Source organism: Alligator sinensis, unplaced genomic scaffold (genome assembly GCF_000455745.1).
Source record: "Alligator sinensis unplaced genomic scaffold, ASM45574v1 scaffold437_1, whole genome shotgun sequence".
Taxonomy (NCBI): Eukaryota; Metazoa; Chordata; order Crocodylia; family Alligatoridae; genus Alligator; species Alligator sinensis.
In genome coordinates, this window is record NW_005842176.1 from 2,035,972 (window position 1) to 2,049,078 (window position 13,107).

The 13,107-nt window shown below is 49.7% G+C and overlaps 1 protein-coding gene across 7 annotated transcripts in view; it reads right to left on the reverse strand.

Moving 5' to 3' along the window:
• STX3 (syntaxin 3) overlaps positions 1 to 13,107 on the reverse strand; it is a 32,282-nt gene that overhangs the window by 3,492 nt on the left and 15,683 nt on the right. For 5 of the 7 annotated variants that reach the window (XM_025206927.1, XM_025206926.1, XM_025206930.1 and 2 more), the window contains exons 5-9: positions 12,089 to 12,156; positions 10,586 to 10,694; positions 9,942 to 10,015; positions 9,456 to 9,590; positions 8,237 to 8,347 (exon numbers count right to left, since the gene is read on the reverse strand). In XM_025206927.1, the coding sequence (XP_025062712.1) occupies positions 8,237 to 8,347; positions 9,456 to 9,590; positions 9,942 to 10,015; positions 10,586 to 10,694; positions 12,089 to 12,156 (497 nt within the window). Of the gene's footprint in view, positions 1 to 18; positions 4,506 to 6,606; positions 6,723 to 8,236; positions 8,348 to 9,455; positions 9,591 to 9,941; positions 10,016 to 10,585; positions 10,695 to 12,088; positions 12,157 to 13,107 lie in introns of those variants that run through there. The other 2 variants (XM_014521037.2, XM_014521039.2) reach the window with 2 other exon arrangements.

Genomic DNA, 13,107 nt, shown 5'->3' on the forward strand with positions numbered 1-13,107 from the left:
GAGAGAAAAAGCAATAATACCAGGAACTTTGCAGCCACATAAAAAGGGAGACAGGAGAAGAGGAGAGGGAAGGGACATTCTACCTCTGTCTTTCAGGGGGATAAGAGGAATCTGTAACCTTGAGTTGGAAGAGGGGAAACGGAGGCAGGAAGGAAATCTGTGGGCAGAGTGGCAGGGAGGGAATCAGACTGTTCTTTCACAGAGGCAGGAAATAGTTAGTGTCTACAGCCCTTACAGAAAACAGCTTGAAGAGCTTCCTGCAATCCTAACTTACATGCCAGGCTGGGGTAGCAAGGTGTATACATGCATGCACAGCTACAACAGTTATGGGAACCAGATAAGTAGCTAGAGACATGGATAGGGGCTAGCCCACCCAACCCAAAGGAAATAACACTTCATGCCAAGGCATGTTATCTTACCCAAAAGACAGGCTGCTGCACAGCAGCAGAGGAGAAAAATCTGTCCAAGTCTTCCGGTGCAGATCAGCTTAGTGGGAGAGGGTCTGCTTGCCATTGAGAGGAAAGGCCCACACAGAGACCTCAAGCAGCAGGCCAAACTGCCTGGGTTGGGTCCATTCAACTCTTTCACTTACCAATACTCCTTAGTGCAGCCAGTCAGATCAGAGACAAGATCTTGTCCCCAACCCAAAACCTAGCCACCACTGCAACTCTGGGAAAAAAAGCTGATCTAAGTATCTCAATGAGTCACACCAAAGCAGTTCTCAGCCCAGTTCAGTTACGGAGGCTCAAAGCTTCACACTCCTCCCTGAGATGACACTATCGTCTCCCCACGCTGCAGTGTCACTAACTGTGCAGCAGGCAGGCTCACTGCCTCTCCTCATCTTGTGTTATTCAGTCTCAACTCTTACCATCACTTAAACAACTGGAAGGAAAGGTTTCAAAAGCAACAGATCTCGGCATCTTGAGCTAAAACCAGTGTCAGCTTAAGATGACCATAAATTGGTATGCATCACATGAAAATGCTAGGATTTGCATGTTTTCCAGATTAGAACATGGATAGGTGAAATTTGCTAGCACTACTTCTATTAACGTGGAAACCACAAGAACCACAGGATTCATTTATGACCAGTGGCCCCAATAATACCCTCTACATAGAAGACAGTTTGGTATAGATGTAAGAGTGCTGGACTGGGACTGAAAGATGAGGGTCCCTTTCCCCATTCCAATACTAGATTTCTGTGAGCGAATTGCTTTGCTTCTTAAGTGCCTCAGTTTCCCCATCTGTAAAATGGAGACAATTATAAGACCCTCACTTGAGATCCACTGAGGCAAAGTGCTAAATAGTCGCTTGGGTATTGTCTACATTCATTATTATTGGCCCTCGTCTCTTTTTTTACTAGAAGGGATGCAACCCAAACACAGGTGAAGAATCATGAAAAGAGATGACTGGAAGGGACCTCTGGTGATTATCTATTCCAACCCCCAATCAAGGCAGGATCATCCCTATCCAAACCATCCCATACAAGCCCCTGCCTAACATATTCCTAAAACTATGCAATCAACTGTCACAATTACAAGGCATATTGCCCAAATAACCAAAACCACTCTAACCTGCCCCAGGTAAAGCAGGGGGATAAGGACTAACCACAATCCTACTTTTGCAAGGGTTGCTAAAGTGCACTTGAGATCATGTCCCCCACTACAAAAGAAGGCAAAACCCCACAGAGTTTGTTCCACGTGGTACAATTCCTTCCAGATCCCAAATGTGGCCATTGCTCTGACCCTGAGCAAAGGGGCACGATCATTTAGTCAAAACCTCCAGGTTTTAGTCCCAGCAGGAGCACTGGCACACCCTAATCAAAACTCTAACCCTTGGCTGCCAACACTGAAACAACAAACACCTGCATGAACAGGCTGAGGCTGGCCATAACTAGGAGTTGCTCTCAGGGAAATCCAGCGCACAGAGGAGAACATGACAGAAGCATGAGGCTTTCATGATCAAATATAAATTTATTTCTTTGCTTTTAATTAAAAACAAAGTTTCACTAAAAAAAAAAAACAAAGAAAGAAAAAGAACAAAATACAACAGCTGACAGCTTTGGTTTTTTGCAGTGACAAAACTCTTGCCATCTGCAGAGCTCTGGGGAGTTTCAGACCCTAGGCAGGATCTGCCTGCAGCAGCTGCTTCTCCCCAAGTCCAGCACCGAGCAAACCTGGCCACTACATAGTTGCAGACATCAAAACCCAGAGAAGAGGAAGGTGAACAGGAACCTGCTCACAGCTCCGTTTGCATGCTGGGGGAGAGTGGTCAAGTGCAGGTGTGCGTTGGAGGACCTTGCCTCATTCTGCAAGGGAAGAAGCTCTCTTTGGGAGTGAGGAGCAGGGGTTGGACCAGTAAATCTCACATACGTGTTATGGGCAACAAGGAGACACTGGATCTTCAGTAAGGATGATTACAAGGGTGGCATTTGTGATGGTGGAAGCTATGCAGCTGGACCAGCCAGACACTGCTACAGCATAGATTTGCCTCTTCCACAAAAGAGAAAACCTGCCCCGACTCATTACCCATCACCTGTCTTCAACAACGCAAGAAAACATTTATAGTGAACTCAGAGTGCAGCCCGGTGGGCCCTCATTTTATGAGTGGGCCTATCCCTGTGGTCTGCCTTGGGGAGAGCACCTCTTAAGGAAAGGAGGGAGCTGAATTTCCAAGGGTGATTCAGTCCTCAGCCTTGAAGAGGTCTCACTTTGTGCCACATATGTTAGTGTTTCAACAATATGGAAGTCTGCCCAGTGGAAACCAACTTAACACTCTGCAGCTCATTTCCCCACCAGGGCTACCAAACAACTGCAACAGCTGCAGGAACTGGTCACTCCCATCCCACCCAAACTCAAAAAATCACACCAGAGAAAGAGGCGGCTGCCACAACGTCAGGCACATGAGGGGACATCAGTTCTGGATGGCCTGGAAATAATAAATATATGCAAGGACCCCAATCCTGACAAATTTACAAAACCCATAAAAATATGATGAGTCCTGAGGAAAAAAAGGACATCAACCACACATGCAAAACCTTGCAAACTACATACTAGCAAGGGCAAGCAGCTATGAAAACACTCATTGCTCCCCCCAAATGAATGAGAACCGACCCCCGCCCAAAATGTTTCAGACAAGGTATATGCCAGGGATTTAGGTGGAGAGAAGCAACATCTCCAGTGTTTCAATTAGTTCCCCTCCTGCTACCACTCAGCCTGGACCCACAGACTCAGAGGCTGGGATTACTGTGAAGGGCTGAGATGCAAGATGTCTGTCTGCTCTTTGCTACTTTGAGTAAATATCTGGGTGGAAAACTCAGTGACAAAGCTTCACACTTCAGGCAAACAAAGGTGTCAATTCCTCCAAGTCACTGTTGTCAACAAACACTGATCACAAGAAACAGGTCTCTCTGGGTCCCTCCTTCAGTACACAGGTGCCTTCACCTTGGGAACTGATATATCAGAGAGAAGTGATCCAGGCCAGGGAAGTGCTCAGGTCTTACAGCACTGCCAGCATGTGCCACTGCCCCGCTACCTTGAGTTCCCAGCCCCATTGCTTGTTTCCCCAACCAGCGGGAACATGGGGATTGCCACCCTCATGTCCTGGCTCTGCTTCGGATCTGCGGTTAAACTGCTGTAGCCAGTAAGGCTGGCAGGAAGGCACTGACAATTCTGGCCCCTCTACCTATGGGGCAGGAGATCCATCGCCCCCCTTAACCCTGTTGCCAGCAACAGTGGGTAGCACAATGGAGTCTGGGGGTTGCTTTGCCACCTGCATTGTTGTACAAAAGATCCAAGGTCCCGGTTCAGTTGCTCATTCTCCTGGCAGGCACTGGGACCTCTGCAGCATCCAACCTCAAGCCCACAAGTCTATTGTCCACCAGTGTCCGTTTGAAACTCCTTCCCTGATCTCTCACCCTCTGACCTGACTGAGGCAGTTCTGAGGGGCAGATTTAGTTCTTGCATTGCCTGGTAAATAAAGATTTTAACTATCCACCTAAAAAAAAAAACCCAAACCCCTAAGAAATGTGAGATGGAGGCCAGCCAGTGAGGTAGGACAAGCAGTTCTGGAAATGCCTTGAAGGCTCCACTGTGATTGATGGGAATCCCATCAGGAAGTGGGAATTTGGCAAACAAAACGGACCTTAGAGGCTGGGGTTTGCAGTAGTGAAAACCTCTTGGGAGATGGAGAGGTAAGGCAGGGTTGGTAACAGCTTCTCATGAGCTCACTGACAGTATAGGAAACATGTCTACATCCTGGGCTGGATGAAGCAGGCCCAGATCCTCTATCAAGGGACCATCAGCTGGATGTTCACAGTGTAGCCATCACAGGAAATGCTGGTGCAAATTGGGGCATGGTTCAGGGTGGATCAGAGATGCCAGGTTGATTAACAGGTCTCAGGAAAGGCAGGGGGAGGACGAGGAGGTGGTAAGCACATGGGACACAACAGCGAGGAGGACCGTGAGGGGAAGACCTCACTACCAGCCCAGCAAGATGGTCAGGAGTGTCTGGAAAAAGGGGAGGAATAAGAGAAAAATTCATTCATAGCAAGGCAGTATTAACATTGGCTCATATATGTTTAGCACTGACACGCTGGGCCTGAAGACTCAAGATGGGCGAATTGCACCTCTGCAGATGGCCTGATAAACAGCACCACACAACCAACTGTTATCTAGTATTTCACAGAAACTTTTGAGAAACCACAGCCTCAGCAGTCAGTTAAGATAGAACACAAGTTTTTAGCTGTTCCGGTTGCACAAGAAAGCCTCAACAACACGGCCAGTGCCAAGGAGATGGAACCACATCTGTAGGGCAGTTGGAGCCATGGTTGTGGGACGCATTAAGTGCCCCAACTGTGGAGTAAATTAGACGTTGGCAGTGTTGGCCAGGTCACTGCTCATGGCAGAGGGAGGGTCATAGATTGGCACAGCCCATTTGAGTGCCACAAATGGGTAGTTTGCAGAAGATATCACATTCCCTCCTTCCCTGCCCCAGCTCATGAAGGAGCCATGTCCAGGAAACAGTAGAACCCAGGGGCATCTGTGTCAGCCCTGCCAAGGGGGACTGCAGTCCTGGTGACAGCTCCACAGCCAGATTTTAATCCTCTGCCCAGCTTAGTGTGAGTGGTCTCTGGGATCAATGACACCCAAAAGGTGGAGCTTATTTTGGAGGCAGAGCTTGGAAGAATCCCATTAAGGCTCTTCATTTCTCCACCCAGCCAGGTAGAGAGAAAAGCCAGAGAAAACATTTTGTGCACATAGAGTGGAGGGATGGGTGCATGGGGGCTGCCCACACTGTGTCTGCATAAGCCAGAGACCTTCAAGGGAAAAGCACAAGGGCCTGCTTTGCAGCAGTGTTGCAGCTGCTTCCACTTGTGCCACGTCCACATCTCCTCGTCGCCCTCCCCACAAGCAGTTCTGGAAATTTCAGAATTGAAGCCCACCACCCTATGAGCCAAGCTCCCTTTTACCAACATCTCCATCCCTTCATCTGCAAACACCTTCTCCTGCCCTGGCCCCAGGTTCCAGGGATTACAGTAAAAAACTGTAGTAGAAATGACTGTAGAAGTGGAAGTGACTGAACATAAACACAAAGGTCAGAAACCAGAGCGACGAATGCACAGCCCAAGTCTACAGAGACCCAAAGACAGCCAAGAAGCCAACACACAGAGCCCCAAAAACACAGACCGTAGGCACAAAACCCAAAGTCAGAAATAAGAATCTCCTGCCCTTCAGAAAACAAAGTCTAGGACCTAAAAATAGAACCCATAACTTAAAGCCCAAAGTCTAGAGCCAAAAGCTGGAACATCACTCAAAGCACAAACCCAAAACCACAGCCAAGAACCAAGAGCAACAAACTTAAGGTATAGCACCTAATGCCAGAACACAGAGCACAGGGTCGAGCACAGAGAATGTCAAGCCAGAATGCAAAGTCAGCTCCCAGCACCAAAAGACAGCTCAGGGCCCAGAAACCAAGGTCTATAACAGTGGTTCTCAACCTTTTTTGTACCAGGACCCCTCTGTTAACATTGATGGCTAGTCCTGACTCAGTGCTCCTCACTCTAGACCTGCTGTCCTGTTCCCCACCCTGCTCCAGGCCCCAGCCCCCTAGTGTGTAGCGTAGGTGGTGGGTATGTGGGGCAGGAGGCACTACAAGCAGCCCCTCTCAGGCTGGAACTCTGCCAGCCTGCAAAGGAAAGGCCACATTTTTCTCCTTTAAAGAAGAAACCATTTTTTAACATTTGTTGGTCCATTTTTTTAAAGTTTGTTTGCAACTCTTTCATATATTCTTGGGACCCACTTTTGGGTTGTGACCCACGGGTTGAGAAACACGGGTCTAGAAAACAAAACATGAATACTGTAGCATAGAGCCAGCACCTAGAACCCAGAACACGGTGTCCAAAGGCTGGAACTCAGAGACAGAAAAAAGAATCCAAATCATGAAAACCACTGAGCCAGAAGCTGAGAGGTTCAGAAATCTCCAGAGCAGCCAGGCAGCAAAGAGAGGCCACAAGAAGTACAATTAGCTCCACCCTGACAGCTCAGCTCCTGAGCTGGCTCCCAAGGAGATTCCACCCCCTCTCCGTGTATTCTTCCACACTCTACTTACGGTTTAGAGCCAGCAGCCCTAGGGGGCTATTTTTTGTTTAGCCCTACGGCAAGTCCAATAATGAGAGCTACTATTCCGAGCAAGACGACCACTATCACAATGATAATGACCATTTTCTAGAGGAGGGGACAAAAGAAAAAAGGAGAAGGAATCATGAGCAATGAAGGAGAGGCACTCTGCACAGTGGCATTGGGTACCATTGCTTGTGACCCTGCAAGGGGCAGTTCTTTAGGAGCACACAAAAAACTCATCCATTTCTTTAAGACAGCCAAGATGTTTTTGCCGTCCTCAAAAATACTCACAAGTCAGATCTCTTCACAACAGATATCAAACCATCTGCATGTCTCTAATGCTAAGTATTGTTCCCACCTCAAATATACCCATTTATTCCCAGCTGTCTCCAGCAGGATACATTACAGAAAACGGCAGAGGAAGCCTCTGAGTTCACTGATCCTTTGTTTTTAGACTCCACCCATAAGGGGCACTGTTGGGAACAATGCAGGAGTGCCGTGTGGTCCAAATCCTAAACTATTCCAGACCCAGCCTCTCCCAGCAGGCAATGTTGTGGGAAACAAGGCAAGAGCATTGGCTGGGGTAGCTCCTATCTACTCCAGCCCCAACCTTTCCCAGCAGGAGGTGCTGTGGGAACCAGGGGCTGAGCTGCTGTCTGTAGTGGGAGCTTCCAGCTGCTCCAGTCCCAGAAGGAGTCATGTAGGGATCACGGCAAAAGTGCTGACTAAAGTCAAGCTCAAATAACCCCAGCACCGACCTTTCCCAGCTGCAGTGAACTGTGCAGAGGTGCCAGTTGGGGGAGATGTTCCTAGCCTTTCCCTGCTGGAGGCACTTTAGGGAATGGCAAAGGTGCCCTGGGGATGGAGGCAGCCCACAGCTACAGCACAGCCCAAACAACACATTTCTTAGGAGTTAACAGAAGGAAGGGCCATGGAAGAGTGCAGAGGTAGAGAAGGGAAGCAGAGAGATGCCCCAAGCAGCTGTTAGATGGGGGAGGAAGTCTGTGAAAGAAGAGCAAAAAAGAGAGGAGGAGCAAGAGGGGCACAGAGTGGGTAAGTGCTACTGAGAAGAAACAGGGTTGTGAGAGCTGCCCCAGGGTGGCCTGAATTTTAATCAACCAGTGACATTGGCCCTTTCCCAACAGGAAGTGGGCTAGGAATGGATATACCATTGCATTCTGAGGATGTAATGGTGGATGAGGACTGGAAAGGGTTGAAAAAGATGGGATGGGAAACAAGGAAGGCTGGACAGGACTGGGCATGGGTTAGTGGTCTGGTTAAGATTCGGCGGGGATCAGAAGGGTGAGACGGGGGCCTTAGTTGCCAGGGCAGGGCTAGTATTGACTGGCTGTTCTCACCCTTCTGGCTTCACTCTGATATTTCACAGCCTTTTTGGTGTCGGCAACAGCCCGTTCCACGAAGCCCACAGACTGGTCCATGTTGTTCTCTATACGGTCAATCATGGCTCCCTTGCAGAGGAAAACAGAGATGGCGAGAGCAGGAGAGTGCAGCAGAATAAAGCAGAGGAGAACGAGAGAGAGAGAGAGAGAGAGAGAGAGAAAGAAACAGCAAAGGGGCCTCTGGGTGAGATCAGGACAGGTGGCATCTGCAGAACTCACCTTGCGCGCCTGGTTCTTGTATTTCAGAGCCTTTTTGGTTTCCTCACGTGCTTTCTCTATATGGTCTACTGTGTGCATCATGTTCAGCTCTATGTTATCTACAATCTCGCCCTGTGGGGGGGGACAGAGAGAGAGAGATACACACTCACGTCAAGGAATTGGAGATATCTAAATGTCCAATGACCAGAAAGGGAGGTTCTCTTAGCCACATACACTCAGGCACAGTTGCAGCCACTCATTCATTCCCTGACATGATTTTTCATCATGCATATAGAACTCCCACAAGAGCCCAGCCCTACCCTGGTGAGGGGGAGGAGGAGGAGGAGGCATACCCTCTGACCCTGCCATCCCACCCTTCCCATCTCCTGAGGAGAGAGGGGAGATTGGTCTTCAAGGACATTCCTCAACTGGCGAGGCTCTGGGATCACTCCACTGGTCCTCCCTTGGTCTAAGTAGAGGAAAGGGGCATACTCACCATTACCCGACACACACACCATCTCCTCGGCAGTGCATTGTGGGTAAAAATAGAAAAGGAGCCTTAGAGAGGGACAGGAAGGCCTCAAGCGTATGAAAGGATGTACTGAGGCTCTCCCACCTCAGGGCAATTGTAAGCCATTGGGGGAGTGAGACAGTGGGCAATGCTCATGAAAACAAACTAAGAACACCTGGCCCAGACAGCAGACTCTTGTTTCCAATGCTTTCTAGGGTCTCCAGGGTGCCTGGTGCCACTCACTGAGAATGGAAGGAGAGGCCGCTGGACCATCACTTGTAATCAGGACCTCAAACACTTTGTACCTGACTTTGAGGTCCATGCTGCCATGAAAATAAGCTCATTGGTTACTGGGATGTTACACTGCTTGGTTACTTAGTAGCCTGGTTGCTTGATGTCCGTGTCCCCTTTCATCCACACTCAGCATGACTTGGTACCATGATTTCTACCCTACCCCATTCAGTTTGATTGTAACCCACTATCGCCCCTTCTTAATTTACACGGCTGTCACACTGTCTTCTTACACAGTTACCTGGGCCCATCCCATGACTTTCCCCTACTGTTGTGACATGGTTGTCACTCTTCCACGGTCTCTCGGTTACCCTTGGTGCTAGACCACATTTCACCCTTTTACTATCATTCAGTCCTTATCTCTCTGAGCCTGCCCGCCTGGTTGCTTCACCATAGAACTGCCTCCAGCTCAGCAGTTCTCTGTGGTGATCTGGTTACCTGGTTTTCCACCAGCATGGCAATGTCCACAAACATGTCATGCAGCTCCTTGATGCTGCTCTCGAGTCGCACAATGTCTTTGTGCCGCCCCTCAATCTCACTCAGTGCCTGCTTGGAGATCTGTGAATCCATGATCTGGAACAAAGCCGAGACAGCCTCAGTTACCGCAAAGGGTGAAGGTGGAGTCCTTGATACCAGAGCAGTTTCAACTAATACCCAGCCACTTCCCCTGTGGAGGAACACAATCAATCCCCTGCTGATACCTCCTCACCACACCCCAGTGCTCCTCACCCAGTCCCCAGCCTCCCCCTGCTCCGATATTCCATCCCCCCCATAACTGCTTTAAGATCTACACAATAAGTATTAACTAATATTAATATATACATCCTCTCCATGTGCCCTTCAAATCCTCACTGTACACAGTTGTCCTCTTCATCCCAGATGTAGCTCCTATGTCTAGGGGTAGGGTCTAATACACACACTCACCCCAGAGGTGAAAATGGATGGGTTTCCACTCTCTAGCATTTCCTCCAGCTCCTCATCTGTTGTGTTCTTCCCAGCTGCATCATGGTAAAAAGAGAGATGGGCATGAAGAGGAGAGACCAGATCACCTTCCCTGGGCATGGGTCATAGGCTAGTATGTGAATGTTGGGTCCAAGCAGCGATAACAGACATTGCTGCTGGACCTGTAAAACATCCCTGACCTTCAAGGTGATAAATACTTTCCATACTGTTGGGTGATAGGGAGAAATCCTGCATATGCTGGGTCCCACCCCACCAGCAGGGGCTACCATGACACCAAAAGGAAGGCTAAGAGACCAGCCCCCTCCAGCAACCAGCACTATGACATTGGAGGGAGGGGGGTGTCAATTGTACTGCCCACTCTCTCCTCCCCAACAGGGGTGCTGTGACTCTAGGGGATCACAGGGTGGGCAATGGCCCTTGCAATGGACCAGACATGCTGGCTAGATTGTGGTTGATTCCTTGGGGAGATCTCAGCCTTGCCAGCAACAAACCCAAGCGCATTGGAGAGCAGGAGTATCTGGCGTGTCACTGGGGGAGACTGGTGGGAAAGGAACAGGGACAAGGACAACTGTCAGTCATGCTCCAGAGCGCAAAAGGTAACATACTGATCTCGAGCTGCCGCTGGATCCGCCCTTTGCTTCGCTCCCGGAAGTCGACCTGCGCCTCATTATACTTGGTCATCACATCCACGAACTTCCGGGAGAGGACAGAATGCTGGAGGGACAAGCGGTGCAGTGAGAGACCCCAGGGTTTGCCGTTTAATCTGCATCACAGCTAGCTGCTGGCACAGTGCGTACACACCAGCTCATGTATTGCCCAGCCAGCTGGGGCACCCATCTGAGCAGAAGACAACTCAATTGCTCCCCATGCATTCCCTCCTCTTTACCTAGTACCATCCTATCCCCTTGGACTGCCTCAGAAACAGCCCATCCATTTCTGGCATTACTCTCCAGGCCCAGATACATCCTGACTGGGTCTGTCACTGATTCCCACTTGGGGAAGTCACCTTGACAGTCTATGCCTCAGTTTCCCCAGTGGTATGAAGGAGATATAAAATGGCACTCCCTTTCATTTCATTGTGTTCTTCCATAGAATATATGAGGCATGGAGGAACCCCTGAACTGGACCCCTGGCAGCCCACCAGGAGGAAAGCCTCCTTCTTCACACTGAGTCCCTAGCTCCAGTGGGAGCCAGGACAAATCCTTTAGAATAGAGGTGTCAAAGATATGACTTGTGGGCCAGATCTGGCCCATGAAGCCATGTCATCTGCCCCCCAGTGCTACCTGCAGATCTCAGAGTGACCCACAGGAAGCTTACAGAGTAGGCCAGATAGCCCCACACACCACACATAATACCCATTTCAGCTTGTGTTCCAGGGTAGTGGAGTGGTTGCCACATGAAGCACAACTCTGGAGTGGATCCAAGGCTCCAGAGCCATGCAACACAGCCTGGCAGTGGCAGTAGCAACAGCTCCAGATCATGCTGCACAGCCCTGGGACAGCCAGAGCAAGACCCGGCCATACTTGGCCACCCTCTCCAGCCACTCCAGGACACGTGCCAGATCCAGAATGCAGGGCCAGTCTGTAGGTCTGGTCCATCCCACAGACTGGCCCTGCACCACTCACTTGGCCCCACGGGGCTGGATGAGTTTGACATCTCTGCTTTAGAACAACATCTAGGCTATGACTTGAAGATTTCCAGCCATGAAGAATCAACCCCAAAGGTTAATCACTATCCCCATAAACCACATCCGCATCCTTTCTAGTCTCATCTTGCCTAGTTTCCTTGTCCAGTCCCTGTGCCCTGTTTCTACCTCTGCCTGCTAGGCAGAAGAGGTTCTTGAGGAAGCCAGCAGTGCTTGCACCTCATCGTATCATCACCCTTGTTCTACTCAATCTGTTCCACAGAATGCGCAATCTCCCCACACAGGACAATGCTGAGGGCTGGATATTACCCTTATCCTCTTTCCCAGCACGGCCCCATAATGGAACAGTCTGTTGCCACCTCTGGGGCTCCACCAGCCTGAGGGCTAAAAGCAGGGACTGCGGCTTGATCCAGAGACATAACATGCATGAAGGAAGTGGGGAGGGAAGGGGAGCCCTGCTCACCTGAGACTTCCGTATCCTCAGGTCTGCTGATGACCGGGCTTCATCCTGCTCGATGTTCCGCTCCATACCTGGCAACACAGGAGGGGAGAGAGGAGTGAAATTACAAGACAGGCTTGGGTTGGCTGCACAGCTTGGCCCCTTCCCCAGCCCTAGTCATCTCATTCTCCAGCTCTGCGATCCCTTGTTGAAAAGGGATCATTTCCTTTCTGTTCCCACCCTGTCATAGCTAATACAGAGGATACCATCCTCTGAACTCATCCCCATCCCAGTCTGACCTGTTGTTAGCACTGGGTGTCCAGGAGCCACCAGAGGTAAGCTACACCCAGTGCCATCTGCTGCTCCATCCCCCAGAGCATTGGCTGAACAACAGAAGCAGGTTGAAGAGCCAGCTCCAGCCTCAGCTAACAGAGGAGTTCTTAGCTCATCCAGTAGAGGCTCATGCCTTAAATGCCCTAGATCTTGGGTTCAGTTTTTACTACTGACAACCCACCCAACAGCAGAAAGAGTCACACCAGGAGAGTCTCAGGCTTGCCAGTAATAAACCCTAGCACATAGAGCAAGACAGGAGGATCTGGTCTGTCACTCTGAAGGAGACTAACGGTGATGACCGGGGGGATGGGAATGATTGCCAGCTATGCTCCCAAGCACAGGGAGAAGAGATCAGTTCCTTCAGAGGAAGAAAAGGTACAAAAGACAGTCAACGGAGTGGACAGATCTTGAGGAGGATGGGTGTGGGAATGGTCAACTGGAAGGATGGCTTGCTGTACAATTGAAGGTCAGCTCCAAGGCTGAGATGGATCAGAGGGTTTGGTGGTTCACAAATTCAAAATGAGTCAGCACTGTGATACAGTCACAAAAATAGCCAATGACATTTTCAGTCACCTTAACAGAAGTACTGCATGTCAGACACAAGACGCGACAGTGCCATTCTAGTTGGCACTAGCTAGATCTCAGTTGCAGTATTGTGAGCAGTTCTGAGTTCTGCATAAGAAGAAGGATGCACAGGTGAGTGACATAGA